Raw genomic sequence first — 20,312 nt, forward strand, 5'->3', positions numbered from 1 at the left:
AGGTACTGCTCTGGTGCGAAGGTAACAGTGCTCCATGCAGTCATGCCTGTGGCCACATGACCTTGGAGGTGTCTATGGACAACGCCGGCTCTTCGGCTTAGAAATGGAGATGAGCACCAACCCCCAGAGTGTGAGTAGAGCAATAGGTACCACTCCGGTGGGAAGATAAGGGCGCTGCATGCAGTCATGCCTATGGCCACATGGCCTTGGAGGTGTCTACGGACAACGCCGGCTCTTCGGCTTAGAAATGGAGATGAGCACCAACCCCCAGAGTCAGACATGACTGGACTTAAGGTCAGGGAAAACCTTTACCTTTTTTAGGCTTATTAAGCCGCCTCTCTAACGCAGTGCAGCCGCTTCCCTCTTGTTTCAAAGGTTCGGATACTTCTTATCACTTAGGAAAAGTCTGTAGCAACTTCAAGTATCAACAGGGATGGGGGGGGGGGAGGAAGGCGGGGCTGAGGGAGGGAGGGGGAAGGGGAGGGGCCTCTGGGTGGGAGGGAGCCAGCACTGCATCCGGACAAACACACACACACACACACACACAAGCCGCAGCGCGTTAGTGGGGCCGAGTGGCTTTTGGAAGCAAAGAGCGGCAAAAGGAAGGAAGGAAGGAAAGAGGTAAGGAGTGGCCTTCGAGAAAGAGGGAGGGAGGGGGCCTCGGGGTGGGGGCGTCGCAGGAGGAAAGAAGAGACACACAACTCCACCCCCTCCCCGAAAATCCCAGTGGTAGCGACCACCACCCTCCCCTCCTGCTCCCCTTGATTCCCTTTGTTTCCCGGCCTGCCTCCTTCACCTTCGCTCTCCTTGCTGGCAGGCTTCCTTCCTTCCAGCCCCTCCGCCGCCACCCCCGTGCCCCCCACCCTCCTCCTTCCCCCCTCCCTGCCCCCCTCTCAGGCCCCTTCCAGGGCGGAGGGCGAAGGCCGAAGGCGGGGAAGGGCCTTCCAACATCCGAAGCGAAGACCGGTGGAACGGCCCGAAGAAGGGCCTCAGGCGCCCCTGACGGGTAAAAAAGGCCAAAGGGATTCTGGCTTGCCTCAATAGGAATCCAGTGCCTAGATCCAGAGAAGTCCTGCTGCCCCTCTGTTCTGTCCTGCCTTGGCCAGACCACTTCCCCTGGAACCACACTGGGCCCCATTCTGGGCACCACCACTGAAGGGAGATTATTATTTTATTATTATGACACAGCAAACAAGATAGACATGCTGGATTTCATTTCACAAAATCACAAGTTGAACACTTGTTACTATCATTATATTACGACACAGCAAACAAGATAGACATGCTGGATTTCATTTCACAAAATCACAAGTCAAACACTTGTTACTATCATTATATTACGACACAGCAAACAAGATAGACATGCTGGATTTCATTTCACAAAATCACAAGTCAAACACTTGTTACTATCATTATATTACGACACAGCAAACAAGATAGACATGCTGGATTTCATTTCACAAAATCACAAGTCAAACACTTGTTACTATCATTATATTACGACACAGCAAACAAGATAGACATGCTGGATTTCATTTCACAAAATCACAAGTCAAACACTTGTTACTATCATTATATTACGACACAGCAAACAAGATAGACATGCTGGATTTCATTTCACAAAATCACAAGTTGAACACTTGTTACTATCATTATATTACGACACAGCAAACAAGATAGACATGCTGGATTTCATTTCACAAAATCACAAGTCAAACACTTGTTACTATCATTATATTACGACACAGCAAACAAGATAGACATGCTGGATTTCATATCACAAAATCACAAATCAAACACATCTCAAGTGTCTAGGACTGTGTGATGTATTTTCGGATGATGCGTGCAGATCCCAGTCGGGTGGCCTTTTGCAGTTGGCAGATCGTAATTTTGTCAATGTCCATTGTTTCCAAATGCCGGCTGAGATCTTTTGGCACGGCACCCAGTGTGCCCATCACCACCGGGACCACCTGCACTGGTTTCTGCCAGAGTCTTTGCAGTTCAATCTTGAGGTCCTGATAGCGGCTGAGTTTTTCCTGTTGTTTTTCGTCAATGCGACTGTCACCTGGGATGGCAACATCAATGATCCAAACCTTTTTCTTCTCCACAACTGTGATGTCTGGTGTGTTGTGTTCCAGAACTTTGTCAGTCTTGATCCGGAAGTCCCACAGTATCTTTGCGTCCTCATTTTCCAAGACTTCTGCAGGTTTGTGATCCCACCAGTTCTTTGCTGCTGGGAGGTGGTACTTGAGGCATAAGTTCCAGTGAATCATTTGGGCCACATAGTTGTGCCTCTGTTTGTAGTCTGTCTGTGCGATTTTCTTACAGCAGCTGAGGATATGGTCAATGGTTTCATCAGCTTCCTTGCACAACATCAATTATCTATTATTATTATTATTATTATACTTTAATTGTAAAATGCCCTATCTCCCCAAAGGGACTTAGGCTGAGCAGGTCCTGCTCTCAATCCCACCACCCTTGCCGGCGTGACTGGTGGGGACGAGAGACGGGGCCTTCTCGGTGGTGGCCCTTCAGCTGTGGAACTCCCTCTCCAGCAAGATCAGATCGGTAGTTTTTAGAAAACTATTTAAAACGTGACTTTTCAAACCAGCATTTGGGGAGTGAGATGAAAGTAGTCAAGATTAACTTTGGGATTGGTTCAGTGTTGAATGTTTTATGTTTGTTTATGTCCAATGTTTTATAGTTTACTGGTTTTAATCTATTGTTATACGCTATTTTAGTTGTGTGATGTATTTTATATTTTTTTGAGGCATCGAATTTTGCCATTTACTTTGTTCTGAACCGCTTTGATTCCCCCCCAGGGGTTGAGAAAGGCGGTATATAAATGAAATAAATAAATAAGAAGTATTACTACTGCCTCCTTGAAACTGATTGGCATTATGCCTTGGGTCAGGGAGACTTTCACCAGCATCTTCACCCACCCAGTTTCCCCTTGCTGATTTAATTAGCCAAGATGGGCAAGGGTCCAGAGAACAAGTATCCCAAGATCTTGTCCACGTCCTCAGGCTGAATCCATTGAAAGGAATCCATAGAACCTTGACAAACAGATGTTTCAGCTACTTCCAGGGAGACTGCTTTAATACTGGCACCAATATCGGAACGGATCCGAGTAACTTCATCTGCAAAGGACCTAGCAAATTCCTCACAATGAGCTGCCGATTGGTCAGGGATGTAAAAGTCGAGTTTAAAAGTCCTCCGACCACTCGAAACAGCTCTTTTAAGCGGTTCTTTGCGGATGCAATGTTGGCAGCAATAAACGAGTTTTCTGTTGCCTTCATTGCCATGGAAGAGGCTTTTAAATGAGCTCTAGACCAGGGGTCCCCAAACTAAGGCCCGGGGGCCCTCCAAGGTCATTTACCTGGCCCCTGCCCTCAGTTTTATAATATCTTTTTGTATTAGTTTTAATAATATAATATATTGTATATACATATAATATTGATAATAATATTATGTTATACAATGTAATACTAATAATAATACCATATAATAATATTAATTATATGTTATATATTACATAACATATATAGTATAGTGGTATAATTCAATATAGAATTATATAATGCTAATATTGTGCTGTGCTAATAATATAATATATTGTATGTACATACAGCTGCTCTGAGTTCACTTTGGGGTGAGAAGGGTGGGATATAAATGTAGTAAATAAATGCAGTAAATAAATAATTAATTTTAGACTTAGGCTCGGCCAAAGTCTGAAATGACTTGAAGTCACACAACAACAACAATCCTAATTAACTTGACTATTTCATTGGCCAGTAGCAGGCCCAAACTTTCCATTGAAATCCTGATAGATACAATTGTTTTCATTTTTAAATATTGTATTGTTCTTTCGTTGTTGTTGTTTCACTACAAATAAGATATGTGCAGTATGCATAGGAATTTGTATTTTTTTCCAAATGATAATTCGGCCCCTCCACAGTCTGAAGGATTGTGGACCGGCCCTCTGCTTCAAAAGTTTGAGGACCCCTGCTCTAGACTGTGCTCGGTTGGATTTGCTGTGAGGTCTGCACCAATGCTGCTCTAGTCTCGGATTCACTTGCTTCCAGGGATTTGGCTCTGTTTTGTGAAGAGACATTTGGGGGTGATAGTGTCGGCTGTCCTGGCCACCTCCCTATTCCAGAGGTCTGCCAGAGCTTCAACAGAATCACCTACCGAAGAGGCAGGAAAATCCCCAAGAGCTGACAGTAGTAACTCAAAACGCAGGTGTCTAATCTACAGTGAAACGTAAAAAAGGAAAGTATGGTATATAGCAGGGGTCCTCAAACTTTTAAAGCAAAGGGCCGGTCTACAATCCTTCAGACTGTTGGGGGGCCAAATTATCATTTTAAAAAAAATACGAACAAATTCCTATGCACACTGCACATGTCTTATTTGTAGTGCAAAACAACTAACAACAATGAAAGAACAATACAATATTTAAAAATGAAAACAATCTTAACCAACATAAACCTATCAGGATTTCAATGGAAAGTATTGGCCTGCTACTGGCCAATAAGATAGTCAAGTTAATTAGGATTGTTGTTTGTTGTTGTTGTGTACCTTCAAGTCATTTCAGAATTTGGGTGAGCCTAAGTCTAAAATTAATTAATTTTTACTTACTACATTTATTTACTACATTTATATCCCACCCTTCTTACCCCGAAGGGGACTCAGAGCAGCTGTATGTGCATACAATATATTATATTATTAGCATAGCACAATATATATATATATATATATAAAAGAGTGATGGAATCTCGGCGACCAACAAAACAACAAAACTAAACACCCCACAACCTCGAAAATGGACAGCACAACCCCTCATCCACGCCTCTAGGTTGATACAACAAAAAGAAAAGAAAAATAAACTCCTAAGATTCCCATAAGCCACAGCAACTCGTGGCCGGGCATAGCTAGTTAGCATTATACATTACTATATTGAACAATACCACTATATTGTAATACTATATTTATATATATAAAAGAGTGATGGCATCACGGCGACCCACAAAACAACAAAACTACAGGCCCCCCAACCTCGAAATTTGACAACACAACCCATCATCCACGCCTCTAGGTTGATACAACAAAAAGAAAAGAAAAATAAAGTCCTAATTAGAGAGAGAGGAATAATTGCTTTTATCCAATTGCTGCCAGTTAGAAGGCTAAGCTCCTCCCACTTGGTCTCCTAGCAACCCATTAAAAAATAATTAAAAAAACTAAAAATAATTTAAGACACTAAAAATTAATACAATACAATAATAAAATATAATAAATAAAAAGATAACTTACAATAAAATTAATTTAAAAAATACAAATAACGTCAAATAAAAATTACACAACAATTTTTAACCAATACCACCACCACTTTGCCACAGCAACGCGTGGCCGGGCACAGCTAGTGTAATATATAACATATAATTAATATTATTATATGGTATTATTATTAGTATTATATTGTATAACATTATAATATTTTTATCAATATTATATGTATATTCAATATATTATATTATTAAAATTGATATTAAAATGTATTATAAAACTGAGGGTGGGGGGCAGGTAAATGACCTTTGAGGGCCGCATTCGGCCCCCGGCCCTTAGTTTGGGGACCCCTGGTATATAGTATGTAAGTACTGTTGGTAATGTAATATTATTTTCTATATAAACAACTTTTAGTGGCACTTGTTATACAAGCTGCAAAAGAAGGGGATTATGGTGTCGTATTTAACATCAATCTAAACTGGATTTGGCCAGAAACAGTGGTAGATCATAGCCCTGTCCCTATGGAATCTCTTACGTTTACTAGTAGTATATATTGCAATGAATACTTTACTCAAGGTATCCACTATTTGTATTCTCATTCACTACAGTAGTAAAAACAGAAATTCACTAGGAGAAGAAATACAGTGTTCCTCCAAAAAGAGATAAAGCCTGTTGCATTAATATTTTCAAAAGGGATCTTGCAAAAAGCTGCTTGTTTAGTGTTTGTTGTCCGTGCTTTGGGCTGGCAGATGCGAACCAGCTTGCTGGAGCCTCGGTAAGACCTACCCACCACACCAAGGTTCTCAGATGTTGGAGGGGGGGGGGGGGGTTAGACACAAATCATTAAGCCCCGAGGTTCCTTCTACCATAGAAACAGTTTTTTTAAGTTGCTATAAAAACAAAGGTGATTATTGCATCCTGCATTCTCCCTTGTTCCTTTTCCTCACCAGGAAGGCTTCATTTTAGCAGCACAGAAACCCAAATCCTTTTTTTAATATAAATTTTTATTGCAAACATTTATCACGGTGTGGTTTACAATGTGATGACGAAGATTTTACAGTGAGAGTGACCGAACACATAATAACAAAAACAACAAATACAAAAAGCAAAACAAACAAACCCAGGATAAAAAAAAAACAATCTGTACTACTGAAAAAAAAAACAAAAAAAAAACAAAACATGAATCTAATCAAACAGACAATTTTACCTAGTTACATGACCAAAACACACATTTATTAAAATCGACTTCCATCTATTATGTGGTGTTCCTTAAATTCTTCCCTTGGTACCATCGATACCCTTATATCTCCTATCTTGTTTCTGCATCTGTTCTCCATTCTTTGTTCTGAGACAATTCTATTGCCCTTCTTACCCTGTTTCCCTGAAAATAAGACATCCCCAAAAAATAAGACCTAGTAGAAGTTTTGCTGAATTGCTAAATATAAGGCCTCCCCCGAAAGTAAGACCTAGCAAATTTTTGTTTGGAAGCATGCTCGGCGCCTGCCAAACAAAACACCATAGCATGCAGGATTGCTAAATGTACATAATAATAATAATAATAATAATAATAATAATAATAATAATAATAATAATAATATAATTTTATTTTTATACCCCGCCTCCATCTCCCCAGAGGGACTCGGGGCGGCTTACATACCAGTTGTATATGGAAATAATGGTAGTAACAAGAAATTCTTGACAGGAGTCACAGTTTGTCTGGTTTAGTTATATTGGTTTGTGATGACAACTACTGTACAGCATAGAATCAATATTCATTTGAATATGAATTCTTTTTAATGGAAAAATAAGACATCCCCTGAAAATAAGACCTAGCGCATCTTTGGGAGTAAAAAATAATATAAGACACTGTCTTATTTTCGGGGAAACACGGTACATATCTGATATTTCTTTCTATATATATAAAAGAGTGATGGCATCACGGCGACCCACAAAACAACAAAATTACAGACCCCCCAACCTCGAAATTTGACAACACAACCCATCATCCACGCCTCTAGGTTGATACAACAAAAAGAAAAGAAAAATAAAGTCATAATTAGAGAGAGAGGAATAATTGCTTTTATCCAATTGCTGCCAGTTAGAAGGCTAAGCTCCTCCAACTTGGTCTCCTAGCAACCCAATAAAAAATAATAAAAAACACTAAAAATTAATACAATAAAATACTATAATAACAGAAAATAACTAAAAATAATAGAGAAGAAAATAATAAAATATAATAAATAAAAATATAACTTACAATAAAATTAATAAAAAATTGCAAATAACGTCAAATAAAAATTACACAACAATTTTTAACCAATACCACCACCACTTTGCCACAGCAACGCGTGGCCGGGCACAGCTAGTATATTATAACTTTATATTTCTCATTTTTAAATAGTTTTTTATCAATTCCCAATCTGTTTGGTTTTTTTGGTTTGCCCTGAGTGTTTGATAATAAGTATGTTAATTTATCCATATTCATAATTTCCAAAATTTTATTAAACCAAGAATTTATATCAGGTCTGTATTTCGTCCTCCATTCTTTTGCGTAAGTTATTCTTGCCGACGTCGTTAAATAATTAAACAAAATTTCTTTGTTCCTGTCTTGTAAGTCTAGCATCCCTAAAAGAAAGACTTTGGGGTCTAGGCTAATCTTAATTGACAAATTTTTTTTTTGTATTCTTTGTTGCATCTCTTTCCAAAACTTTTTGGCTCTTTCACAGGTCCACCAGCAATGATAGTAGGTGCCTTCATGTTCCCTGCATTTCCAACATTTGTTGGAGGTTTTTTTTTTTATAGATTTTGGATAGTTTTTGGGGTGTTAAGTACCATCTGTGGAAAGTTTTGATCCAATTTTCTTTAAGATGTGACGAGTATATATATTTTAGTCTCTGATTCCAACATTTTTCCCACTCCTCTATTCTGATTGGCTTCCCTATATTTTTTTGCCCATTTGACCATACATTCTTTGATAAAGTCCTGTTCTGTTGCCCACTCTAGTAGTTTCTTGTACACTTTGGTTATAATTTTAGATTCTGATTGTGTTATTTTGTCCCAAAAGGTTTCTTTGTCTTCAAATCCTATTTTCTTGTCTTTATTGTAATGGTCTTTAATCTGTGCATATTGAAACCACCCTATGTTTTTAAATTCTTGATTTAGCTTTTCCTGTGTTTTAAGTTCGTAATTTCCCTTTTCCTTAATTAAGATATCCAAATCCTTTGTTGACTTCTGTGTGTGCCCTTGAACCCTTTTATATCTGCATTTCTTGGCATTCACATTTTCAACATCACCCATGAAGGGAAAAGTTTTGGTTCCTCGCTTTCAACCCTAATATTTTGTTTCTTCTTTCTTCACCAGGGAAAGGAACATTCTATGGAGCCACATTTGTCATGATGAGAAACAATCCAACATCGAGAGGATATCGAAGAATTTGGAATTCAAACTGCAGTAAGGAAACCAGTTCTATAGGAAGAAGCAATGCCCTGAAGGTTCTGATCTTGCTGAACTCTTCGCCTCACTCACAATTCAGAAAGGGGTGGAAAGAGTGAAGTGTCTGTTGCATTTTAAAGTAAATATCACTACCAAAATGGAGAAGAAAGCATATAAATGTACTGAATGTGGAAAAAGCTTTAGTCAGCAGAGATCTCTGCAGTTACATGAAAGAACTCACACTGGTGAGAAACCCTATAAATGCCAGGAATGTGGGAAGAGCTTCACTCACAGTGCGAATTTACATACACATCAAAGAGTTCACACTGGGGAGAAACCCTTTAAATGCCTGGAGAGTGGAAAGAGCTTTGCTGACAGTAGAAGTCTACATAATCATCATAGAACACATGCTGGAGAGAAACCCGATCAATATCTCGAGTGTGGAAAGAGCTTCACTCACAATGCGAATCTACACACACCTGGGGAGAAACCCTATGAATGCTTGAATTGTGGAAAGAGATTCACTTACAATGGAAGTCTACATAAGCATTATAGAACCCACACTGGGGAGAAACCCTATAAATGCCAGGAGTGTGGAAAGAGCTTTGCGCACAGTGGACATCTCCATTCACATCAAAGAATTCACACTGGAGAAAAGCCCTTTAAATGTCTGGAGTGTGGAAAGAGCTTTGTTGAGAATGGAAACCTACGTTCACATCAAAGAACTCACACTGGGGAGAAACCCTATGAATGCAAGGATTGTGGTAAGAGCTTTTCATACAGTGGACATCTCCAGTTGCATCAAAGAACTCACACTGGGGAGAAACCCTACAGATGCCAGGAGTGTGGAAAGAGTTTTGCAGACAATGGACACCTCCATTTACATCAAAGAACTCACACTGGGGAGAAACCCTATACATGTCTGGAGTGTGGAAAGAGCTTCACTCACAGTATAACTCTACATAGACATCGAAGAACTCACACTGGGGAGAAACCCTTTACTTGCCTAGAGTGTGGAAAGAGCTTCGCATGGAGTTCACAACTACATTTACATCATAAAACCCACACTGGGGAGAAACCCTATAAATGCCTGGAGTGTGGAAAGAGTTTCTCACATTGTGGAAGTCTACGCAAACATCATAGAATCCACACTGGAGAGAAACCCTATAAATGCCTCAAATGTGGAAAGAGTTTCTCACAGAGTTACGGTCTACGCAGACATCATAGAACCCACACTGGGGAGAAACCCTATAAATGCCTGGAGTGTGGAAAGTGTTTCTCACAGAATGGAGATCTACGTAAACACCATAGAATCCACACTGAGGAGAAACTCTAAACAGACAATCCCCAAGTTATGAACAAGATAGGTTCTGTAGGTTTGTTCTTAAGTTGAATTTGTTTGTAAGTTGGAGCAGGTATATATTTTAAAGTGTAACTTCATCCAGATGTATATATTTTTAAAGCTTTGATGTTAGTTTTGCTCTCTCTGCCCCTGTTCAGAATATTTCGCCTCACGTTCTGTGTCTGTGAGAATTGGATTTTGAAAAAAAAATGGCTTGTTGTGAAAACAAGGATTGGGGATAAAACTTCAGTGGAGACCCCCGTTAGTGAATCAGCTGGTGGATTGAGACTAATCACCTTCCCGGTCTCAATTCCTCTCCAACAACCTGGCTGCCTGCTCAGAACGCATGGAATAAAATATGCTCTACGACTCCTTTCAGTTCAGCTTATCAAAGCAGCTCAAACTTTATTGTTATTTACAACTATATACATAGCAGACCAGAAATTTGCCAGACTCTGTCCGTCTACATCAGAGCGCACTGCAGGAATGAACATTCCATTGTTATCTCTAAACAAAACAACTGGCTAGAAGGCACAAACTTCCCAAAGTTACACTCTAGCAATTTCATTTCCCCTCTATGCATTTAACCTCTTCACCTCTGGATTACACACACAGCTTTAAACTCCTAGCACAATTTCACATTATACTAATCCATTTTACCAACATTTTTTTTCCTAGGCATACATTTCTCTCACTTCCTGTTATCTCACTATGAGTAATATGTGAGTTGGATGTTTGTAACTCAGGAACTGCCTGTACATGCCTGGAGTGTGGAAAGAGCTTCTCTCAGATTCCACATCTACATTCATATCAAAGAACTCAAACTGAGGAGAAACCATATACAGGCTGTCCTTGGGTAACAAACAAGATAGGTTGTGTAGGTTTATTCTTAAACTTAATTTGTATATAGGCCAGTGGTACATTTTTGAAGTGTAGTTCCAGCCAATGTTTGTTTAGTTTTGGATAGTAGAGGCACTCCTGTGACATTTGTTTTGCTGTCTGTGTCCCAATTAAGTTTTCTCCTCACTTTTTATCCCTGTCACAATTGAATTTTGAAAAATTTGGATTGCATCTATCTCCAAGGCTTTTCCCACAATAACTCCTCCAAGAGTGATTTTTGCTTTCTAGGGGTAGATTTCCTCTCACTTCTTGTTGGCTGAGGGACAGGAAGTGAGATTAAATCTTTCTAGCGAGGATACAGATAGTAAAGAAATCTCACAACTTTAATGCCACTGACAAAAACTAAAACAGTAAAACTTGCATGGAGTTCTACTTTAAATGCCAGTTGGATAGATGTCAGCAGGTGGTTCTAAATGGGGGAGATAGATAGATAGAGATATAGATACAGATACACACACACACACACATTATTGTGATATGTGAGGGGAGGGGGGACATACAAACTTTGAAATTCAACCATCAGAATACAAATATTATTTCCCTAGTCCCACCGCCTCCCCATGAATCACCCATGAACCACCAACCGCAATAATAATTATAATAATTATAATAATCTTTATTTGTAGACTGCCCTATCTCCCTGAAGGGACTCGGGGCTGTTTCCAGTACAAAAGGCAAACATTCATTGCTGGCAAAGAAACATATTGACAAATTATATCAAAGCAGCACGCCATTACTAAAACTACAGTAGAGTCTCACTTATCCAATGTTCTGGATTATCCAACACATTTTTGTAGTCAATGTTTTCAATGCATTGTGATATTTTGGTGCTAAATTCGTAAATACAGTAATTACTACACAGCATTAATGTGTAATGAACTACTTTTGCTGTCAAATTTGTTGTATAACATGATCCTTTGGTGCTTAATTTGTAAAATCATAACCTATTTTGATGTTTAATATGCTTTTTCTTAATCTCTCCTTATTATCCAACATATTCGCTTATCCAACGTTCTGCCGGCCCGTTTATGTTGGATAAGTGAGACTCTACTGTACTACCAAATCAAAATTATCAAAAATAAAACTTGATAGCCCTAAAAAAACACAAATTATGTAGTATAAATTTAAGACAAAATAGGAATTTATAACAACGACAACCTTATAAGGGAGTAAAATGGTTGCCAACAACTAACAGATTGAGATCCGTTCCAGTATCTAGACTGGCTTTAATATATCTAGACGATGTTATGTGTCATGATGTATTCGTCTTTCTCCTTGCTGTAGCCCATAAGTGTATTTTTAGCAGCTTTTTAAATGTGTAGAGAGAAGGGACAATTTTTAATTTTTAGTGGGAGGATTGACTCTTCCTCTGAAAATTGTCATACAATTTTTCTGTTAATCTTTCACCTTGCATAGTTTGGCTTTTGTTTAAGGTAACTGACCCGGACACAAACCCACAAGGTTAGGTTGTGCAAATAACTTGGACAACTTAGCTCATACACGGGGAAAACACCTAAAAAGAATACAGAGCAACCACTTGCTGCTTTCTCATACTCTAGCTGTCATTTTCTGTGTCATTCTTATTTTCATATTATATTGTATTGTATTATTTTCATATTTTGCTTGAGTGTGTAAACCCCTCTTAAAAATAACCCTGGTACATGTATCTGCCTCTTGGAGAAATGTTATTGATAAACCCTTAAGAAAGTTGCCTATCTAATTGAATGATTAATGGCTATGAGATTTGGCTTGCTAGATGGTGGTTACATGATGTTTACTTGATTTAATCAATCTATACTCATAATAAAAGTGAAAATCTGTATGTATGTATGTAAGTGGCACGGGTGTCCGCTCTCACAGACAGCCTCCGGCCTCCACAAACAGGCTCTAGTTCTCAGTGCTGAGGAGCCACCAAGTAATTGTCTCCCAGGACATTGTAGGTTACAGCGAGCACATCCCAGTGCCCCTTTCTGTCTTCATTTGCATGATCCCGCCCACTAACTCTCCTTTAACCCTTTTCTATAGCACACAGCAAACAAAGGAATTGATCAGCAACTGAACATACTAGAGAGAGAAGTTTGGGGAGAATTCACCATGGTTTCTAGGAGTTGTAGGGACTGGGATCTAAGAGCCCTCTGAAGTCCACCAATGATGGACCTGGAACTAACTTGGCACACAGACCCAACATGGCCAAATTTGCATACTGGTGGGGTTTGGGGGTGATTGATCTTGACATCCAGGAGTTATAGTTCACCTGTATTCAGAGAACACTGAACCCATCTGGTGACAAATCTGGACCAAACTTGGCACACAACTTCAACATGGGAATATTGGTGGACTTTGAGGGTTATTGGTCTTTATCTCTGGGAGTTATAGTTCACTTGTATTCCATGAGCCCTCTGAACCCCACCAATGACAGATCTGGACCAAACTTGGCACATAGACCCAACATGGCCAACTGTAAATACTGTCAGGCTTTGCGGGTGATTGACCTCTGCACCAGAAAGTTATAGTTGACCCATATGCAGAGAACACTGAACCTAGCAGATGATGGATCTGGACTAAATTTGGCACACAGACCCAGCATGGCCAACTGTGAATACTGGGGGAGTTTTGGGAGGGTTGACCCAAGATTTTTGGGAACTGTAGTTCACCCACATCCTTATACATTTTCTAATGGGGGCATTCATAAAAAACAAAAGCAAAGACTGAGGTTTTTTCCTAAGAGATGGCGTAACATATGATCAAACTGATATTACCTCACATCCAAAAACAAACAATGCCCCTTTCAAATAACCCGGGCATTGCTGGGTACCCAAGCTAGTATTAATAAAAGGAAGATGTAACTGCACGAAATGTCAAATGTCATGGATATTTACTTGATTAATATAAGTGAAGACAGCTGTACACATGTACAAGTCTACATGTCTAAAGATTGCAATAATCAATACATTTCCATTTTTTAGTAACTTCTGCACATGACTGTAAAATTGATCTAGTCAGCAAATCATTGTTAGCTAAACTTTCTGCGCATGTCTGTAACAATACTGTAATTACAAGTGAAACACAGCTGGGTGTTGTGACAGGTCCTTTATTCAGCACGAGCTGACACTGTCACACTATTTTGCAAATAGTAAAAAGGGCTGAAAATGGAAATCTGCTCTCGGTCTCTTTCTTTCAGCTATGCTCAAATGAATGTGACAAGCAGATTCCCCATCGGCTAAAACACTACATGCTTTGGAGTTAAGATTGAAAAATGAAGATAAAACAAATGATAGTGCAATGGGAGTTTCAACATGGTCCAATTTATCATTGATGTAGCATGATATGAAAATTAGAGATGTGCAGTACAGTAGAGTCTCACTTATCCAAGCTAAACGGGCCGGCAGAAGCTTGGATAAGCGAATATCTTGGATAATAAGGAGGGATTAAGGAAAAGCCTATTAAACATTAAATTAGGTTATGATTTTTCAAATTAAGTACCAAAACAATATGTTATACAACAAAATTTGACAGCAAAAGTAGTTCAATACGCAGTAATGTTATGTTGTAATTACTGTATTTACGAATTTAGCACCAAAATATCATGATACAGTAGAGTCTCACTTATCCAACATTCGCTTATCCAACATTCTGGATTATCCAACGCATTTTTGTAGTCAATGTTTTCAATACATCGTGATATTTTGGTGCTAAATTCGTAAATACGGTAATTACTACGTAGCATTACTGCATATTGAACTACTTTTTCTGTCAAATTTGTTGTATAACCTGATGTTTTGGTGCTTAATTTGTAAAATCATAACCTAATTTGATGTTTAATAGGCTTCTCCTTAATCTCTCCTTATTATCCAACATATTCGCTTATCCAACGTTCTGCCGGCCCGTTTATGTTGGATAAGTGAGACTCTACTGTATATTGAAAACATTGACTACAAAAATGGCTTGGATAATCCAGAAGCTTGGATAAACGAGGCTTGGATAAGTGAGACTCTACTGTATTTGTTTCATCTGTTTCATTCGTCTATTCGTTTAGTATCGTCCATCCAGATGCACAAAACGAAAGATGCAATTTTAGGACCAAACAAAAGGCAACACGAAAGAGAAAGCTGCACGGTCACCATGCTTGCTTTCGTTTTCCTTTCGTTTCAAGCTGCGTAACAATAAGCAGGTACTGGTGCACCCCACCTTGCTCTCAACACACGCCACAGAGACAGACTTAGTAAAAACAGTTTATTGATAAAAAGGTAGCAAAAGGTGAATTAAAAATGCAATAAGAAAATGCAGGAATCAAAATAGAATCCAAAGTAGGAGCGGTACCTATTGATCTACTCACGTTGGCATGATTTCGAACTGCTAGGTTGGCAGGAGCTGGGGCTAACAGCGGACGCTCATTTCGCTCCCGGGATTTGAACCTGCGACCTTTTGGTCCACAAGTTCAGCAGCTCAGCGCTTTAACACACTGTGCCACCAGGGGCCCCTTTTATTATCTTACTGTGTTTTATTTTTTGTATATTGTGCAATGGATTTATGCTGTTGTTTTTGTAAATTATGCTGGTCGGGCCATGTGAGCCACCCCAAGTCCCCATGGGGAGATGGTGGCGGGGTATAAATAAAGTTTTATTATTATTATTATTATTATTATTATTATTATTATTATTATTATTATTGTATGACACAGCAAACAAGATAGACATGCTGGATTTCGTATCACAAAATCACAAGTGGAAACTTCCCAAGTGTCTAGGACTGTGTGATGTATTTTCAGATGATGCGTGCAGATCCCAGAAGGGTGGCCTTTTGCAGTTGGCAGATCGTGATTTTGTCAATGTCTATTGTTTCCAAATGCTGGCTGAGATCTTTTGGCACGGCACCCAATGTGCCCATCACCACCGGGACCACCTGCACTGGTTTCTGCCAGAGTCTTTGAAGTTCAATCTTGAGGTCCTGATAGCGGCTGAGTTTTTCCTGTTGTTTTTCTTCAATGCGACTGTCACCTGGGACGGCAACATCAATGATCCAAACCTTGTTCTTTTCCACAACTGTGATGTCTGGTGTGTTGTGTTCCAGAACTTTGTCAGTCTGGATTCGGAAGTCCCACAGTATCTTTGCGTGCTCATTTCCCAAGACTTCTGCAGGTTTGTGATCCCACCAGTTCTTTCCTGCTGGGAGGTGGTACTTGAGGCATAAGTTCCAATGAATCATTTATTATTATTATTATTATTATTATTATTATTATTATTATTATTATTATTATTATTTATTGTATCACACAGCAAACAAGATAGATATGCTGGATTTCATTTCACAAAATCACAAGTCGAACACTTCCCAAGTGTCCAGGACTGTGTGATGTATTTTCGGATGATGCGCGCAGATCCCAGTTGGGTGGCCTTTTGCAGTAGGCAGATCGTGATTTTGTCAATGTCTATTGTTTCCAAATGCCAGCTGAGATTTATTATTATTATTATTATTATTATTATTATTATTATTATTATTATTATTATTACAGCAGAGTCTCACTTATCCAAGCCTCACTTATCCAAGCCTCTGGATAATCCAAGCCATTTTTGTAGTCAATGTTTTCAATATATCGTGATATTTTGGTGCTAAATTCATAAATACAGTTATTACAACATAACATTACTGCGTATTGAACTACTTTTTCTGTCAAATTTGTTGTATAACATGAAGTTTTGGTGCTTAATTTGTAAAATCATAACCTAATTTGATGTTCAATAGGCTTTTCCTTAATCTTTCCTTATTATCCAAGATATTCGCTTATCCAAGCTTCTGCCAGCCAGTTTAGCTTGGATAAGTGGGACTACTGTATTATTATTATTTCTATCTATCTTGGAATATTTCCTTTAATTTTTATTATTAAACAGGGAGGTAAGAAGAAAGACCATTTTGCCACAATCTCCCAACGGAGCAAAACACATGTCCCTCCCTTTCTTCTTTGTTGTCCCTAACTGTAATACTCTGCTTCCCACCATTCCTCCCTCCCATACACACGTCTCTGTCTTGGTCTTAGAAAAATGCTCATTGCAGTTCATTACTGTTGGCATGGACTGACTTCAAGGATTCTTGAGCAGCCACACACACTTAGGGACTACTCTGGCCAGAGGCATGAGGAGACCCAACTGAAGGAGACCCATCCCCTCAGAAGGCCAAGCAGATTGCACTCTTTTCAGCGCTTATGCTGTCAAAAGGGAAGACAGTGAATATCTGCATGGACTCGCTAAGCCTTGGGAATCCATTGGAGCCATCGGGAAAGAGAGGGTCACTAACGACCCAGAGAAGACCTGTGAGGTCCAAGCAAGGAATCCTCTGATCGTTAGAAGCAGTTATGAATTCTCAACTGCTGGCTGTCTCTTGCTGGTCTCCCGATGCTGTGATCAACTGCCTAAAGCCTCTGTTCCTTGGGCCTCTGATGCATGTAGATGACTCTCAGCAAAGCTCTTTCCACAGCCCACACATGTACAGTTACACCCAACTTACAATTGACTCATAGTTAAGAACAGGGTTGGGACAACAAGAAGTGAGAGCAACTTCTACCCCTAAGAAGACAAATTAACTCTGAAAGAGTTATCATAAAGAAAAGGGGTCTCCACTGGAGTTTTATCCCCAGTCCTTGTTTCCACAACAAGCCAATTTTTTCAAAATCCAATTATCACCGGGAAAGTGAGGCGATTTCCTGCTTCTTGGCAGGGGGTTGGACTGGATGGCCCATGAGGTCTCTTCCAACTCTACTATTTTATGATTCTATGAAATCTTCTGAATAGGGACACAGACAGCAAAACTAAAACCAAATTAGTGTTAATCCTTCAGTATGTTGTGCAAAACATATCTATCTACATAGCATAGCATAACATAACAGTGGACAGAGTTACACTTAAAATTCAACTTAAAAACAAACCTACAGAACATAACTTGGCAATTGCCAAAATAGAGTTTATTCCCAACATGGGTTCTATTATGTTTATGTAGATCTCCACTTTCAAGGAAGCTCTTCCCACTTTCTATACATTTATAGTTTCTTCCCAGCGTGAGTTCTCTGATGTGAACGTAGATTTCCACTCTGAGTAAAATTATTTCCACACTCCTGGCATTTATAGGGTTTCTCCCCAATGTGAGTTCTTTGATGTAAATGTAGTTTTCCACTTTTCACAAAATTCTTTCCACACTCCCGGCATTTATAGGGTTTTCTCCCCAGCGTGAGTTCTTTCATGCTTACATAGTTCTCCAGTGTCAGTGAAGCTCTTTCCACACTCATGACATTTAAAGAGTTTCTCCCCGGTGTTAATATTTTGATGTATATGTAAAGTTCCACTCTGAGTGAAACTCTTTCCACACTCCAGAAATGCATAGGGTTTCTCCCCAGTATGTGCTCTTTCATGTGAATGTAGATCTCCACTGCGAGTGAAGCTCTTTCCACACTCGAAGCATTTAAAGGGTTTCTCCCCAGGGTGAGTTCTTTGATGTTTATATAAATTTCCAATCTGCGCAAAGCTCTTTCCACACTCCAGGCATTTATAGGGTTTCTCCCCAGTGTGAGTTCTTTGATGTTTACATAGATTACCACTCTGCGCAAAGGTCTTTCCACACTCCAGACATTTATAGGGTTTCTCCCCAGTGTGAGTTCTTTGGTGTGAATGTAGAGCTCCATTATGCACAAAGCTCTGTCCACACTCCTGGCATTCATAAGGTTTCTCCCCAGTATGAGTTCTTTTATGCTTATGTAGATCTCCAATGAAAGTGAAGCTCTTCCCACATTCCAGACATATATAGGGTTTCTCCCCAGTGTGACTTCTTTGATGTGAATGTAGATCTCCACTGCGAGTGAAGCTCTTTCCACACTCCAAGCATTTAAAGGGTTTCTCCCCAGTGTGAGTTCTCTGATGTGAACGTAGATTCCCACTCTGAATAAAACTCTTTCCACACTCCAGGCATTTATAGGGTTTCTCCCCAGTGTGAGTTCTCTGATGTGAACGTAGATTCCCACTCTGAATAAAACTCTTTCCACACTCCAGGCATTTATAGGGTTTCTCACCAGTGTGAGTTCTTTGGTGTGAATGTAGAGCTCCACTATGCACAAAATTCTTTCCACACTCTTGACATTTATAGGGTTTCTCCCCAGTGTGAGTTCTTTCATGCTTACGTAGGTCTCCAATGCCAACAAAGCTGCCTCCACATTCCAGACATGTATAGGGTTTCTCCCCAGTGTGAATCCTTTGATGTGTCCGTAAATGTACACTCTGAGTGAATTTCCTTCCACACTCCGGACATTCATAGGGTTTCTCCCCAGTGTGAGTTCTTTGATGTGAACGTAGATACCCACTCTGCGAGAAGCTCTTTCCACATTCCAGGCAACTATAGGGTTTCTCACCAGTGTGAGTTCTCTGATGCGTAAGTAAATTTCCACTCTGAGCAAAGCTCTTCCCACATTCCAAACATGTGTAGGGTTTTTCACCAGTGTGAGTTCTTTCATGAAGTTTCTGCTGCTTAAAATTCTTTCCACATTCAGTACATGAATTTGTTTTTTTCTCCATGTTGGTACTTGCAAGACAGACACTTTCCTGAACTTTGAGTGAGCTGAAGAGTTCATCCAGATCAGCACCTTCGCAGCATTTCTTCTTCCTATATGTCTGACTTACTGCACTTTGGAATTCCAAATTCTTCAATAGCCACTAGATGTTGAATTATTTCTCTCCATGACAAGTGTGGCTCCATAGAATGCTCCTTTTCCTGGTGAAGAAAGAAGAAATAAAAGAAAAAGAGATGAAAGCCAGAAACCCTTTTCCCCTTTTCCCTTCATGGATCATGTTGAAAATGGGAATAGCAAGAAACGCAGAAATGAAGGATCTTCTTAAGGGTGGACACAGAAACCAACAAAGGTGTGGGGGAAATGATAGAGACTTATGGGACTTGCAGCCCACCCATATCCATATGCATTTTCTAATGGGTCCATTCATAAAATCCAAAACCAAACAATGAACATTTCAAGTGTTTGTCCTTCCAAGTGACCTGAGCTTAAGCTTTCCCCATTGAGCTTCATTGCACAACAACACAACCTCCCTTGTGCCTCTGCTTCATAGTTTCTATGCATTTTGATAAGGCAAGGTTGCACTGAAAGGACCATGGGCCAGAAATTAGTAGACTTTTGCATATACAGTAGAGTCTCACTTATCCAACATAAACGGGCCGGCAGAACGTTGGATAAGCGAATATGTTGGATAATAAGGAGAGTTTAAGGAGAAGCCTATTAAACACCAAATTAGGTTATGATTTTACAAATTAAACACCAAAACATCATGTTATACAACAAATTTGACAGAAAAAGTAGTTCAATACG

The 20,312-nt window shown here is 39.5% G+C and overlaps 2 protein-coding genes across 3 annotated transcripts; one reads left to right on the plus strand and one right to left on the minus strand.

Annotated features, from left to right (window-relative positions):
* Positions 1–493: 493 nt before the first annotated feature.
* On the plus strand, positions 494–14,113 carry LOC100558378 (zinc finger protein 239). Of its 2 annotated transcripts, none has more exons than XM_062979240.1 (2): positions 494–621; positions 8,644–14,113. In XM_062979240.1, the coding sequence occupies exon 2, from the start codon at positions 8,873–8,875 to the stop codon at positions 10,049–10,051; it is 1,179 nt and encodes a 392-aa protein (XP_062835310.1). In that variant the 5' UTR covers positions 494–621; positions 8,644–8,872; the 3' UTR covers positions 10,052–14,113. The 2 variants fall into 2 exon arrangements, with proteins under 2 accessions (XP_062835310.1, XP_008120609.1); XM_008122402.3 differs by lacking the exon at positions 494–621 and adding an exon at positions 904–2,206.
* Positions 14,114–17,006: 2,893 nt separating this feature from the next.
* LOC103281244 (zinc finger protein 135-like) lies at positions 17,007–19,885 on the minus strand. The gene has a single exon (XM_062979238.1). It carries the CDS (start codon positions 19,507–19,509, stop codon positions 18,154–18,156), a length of 1,356 nt encoding a protein of 451 aa, XP_062835308.1. The 5' UTR covers positions 19,510–19,885; the 3' UTR covers positions 17,007–18,153.
* Between the last annotated feature and the right edge of the window lie 427 nt (positions 19,886–20,312).

The sequence above is a fragment of the Anolis carolinensis genome, chromosome 4 (genome assembly GCF_035594765.1).
Source record: "Anolis carolinensis isolate JA03-04 chromosome 4, rAnoCar3.1.pri, whole genome shotgun sequence".
Lineage (NCBI taxonomy): Eukaryota > Metazoa > Chordata > Lepidosauria > Squamata > Dactyloidae > Anolis > Anolis carolinensis.

Coding starts and splice junctions, on each gene's coding strand:
- LOC103281244 (XM_062979238.1), bottom strand. CDS start 19,509: ATGGAGAAAAAAACAAATTCATGTACTGAATGTGGAAAGAATTTTAAG.
- LOC100558378 (XM_062979240.1), top strand. CDS start 8,873: ATGGAGAAGAAAGCATATAAATGTACTGAATGTGGAAAAAGCTTTAGT.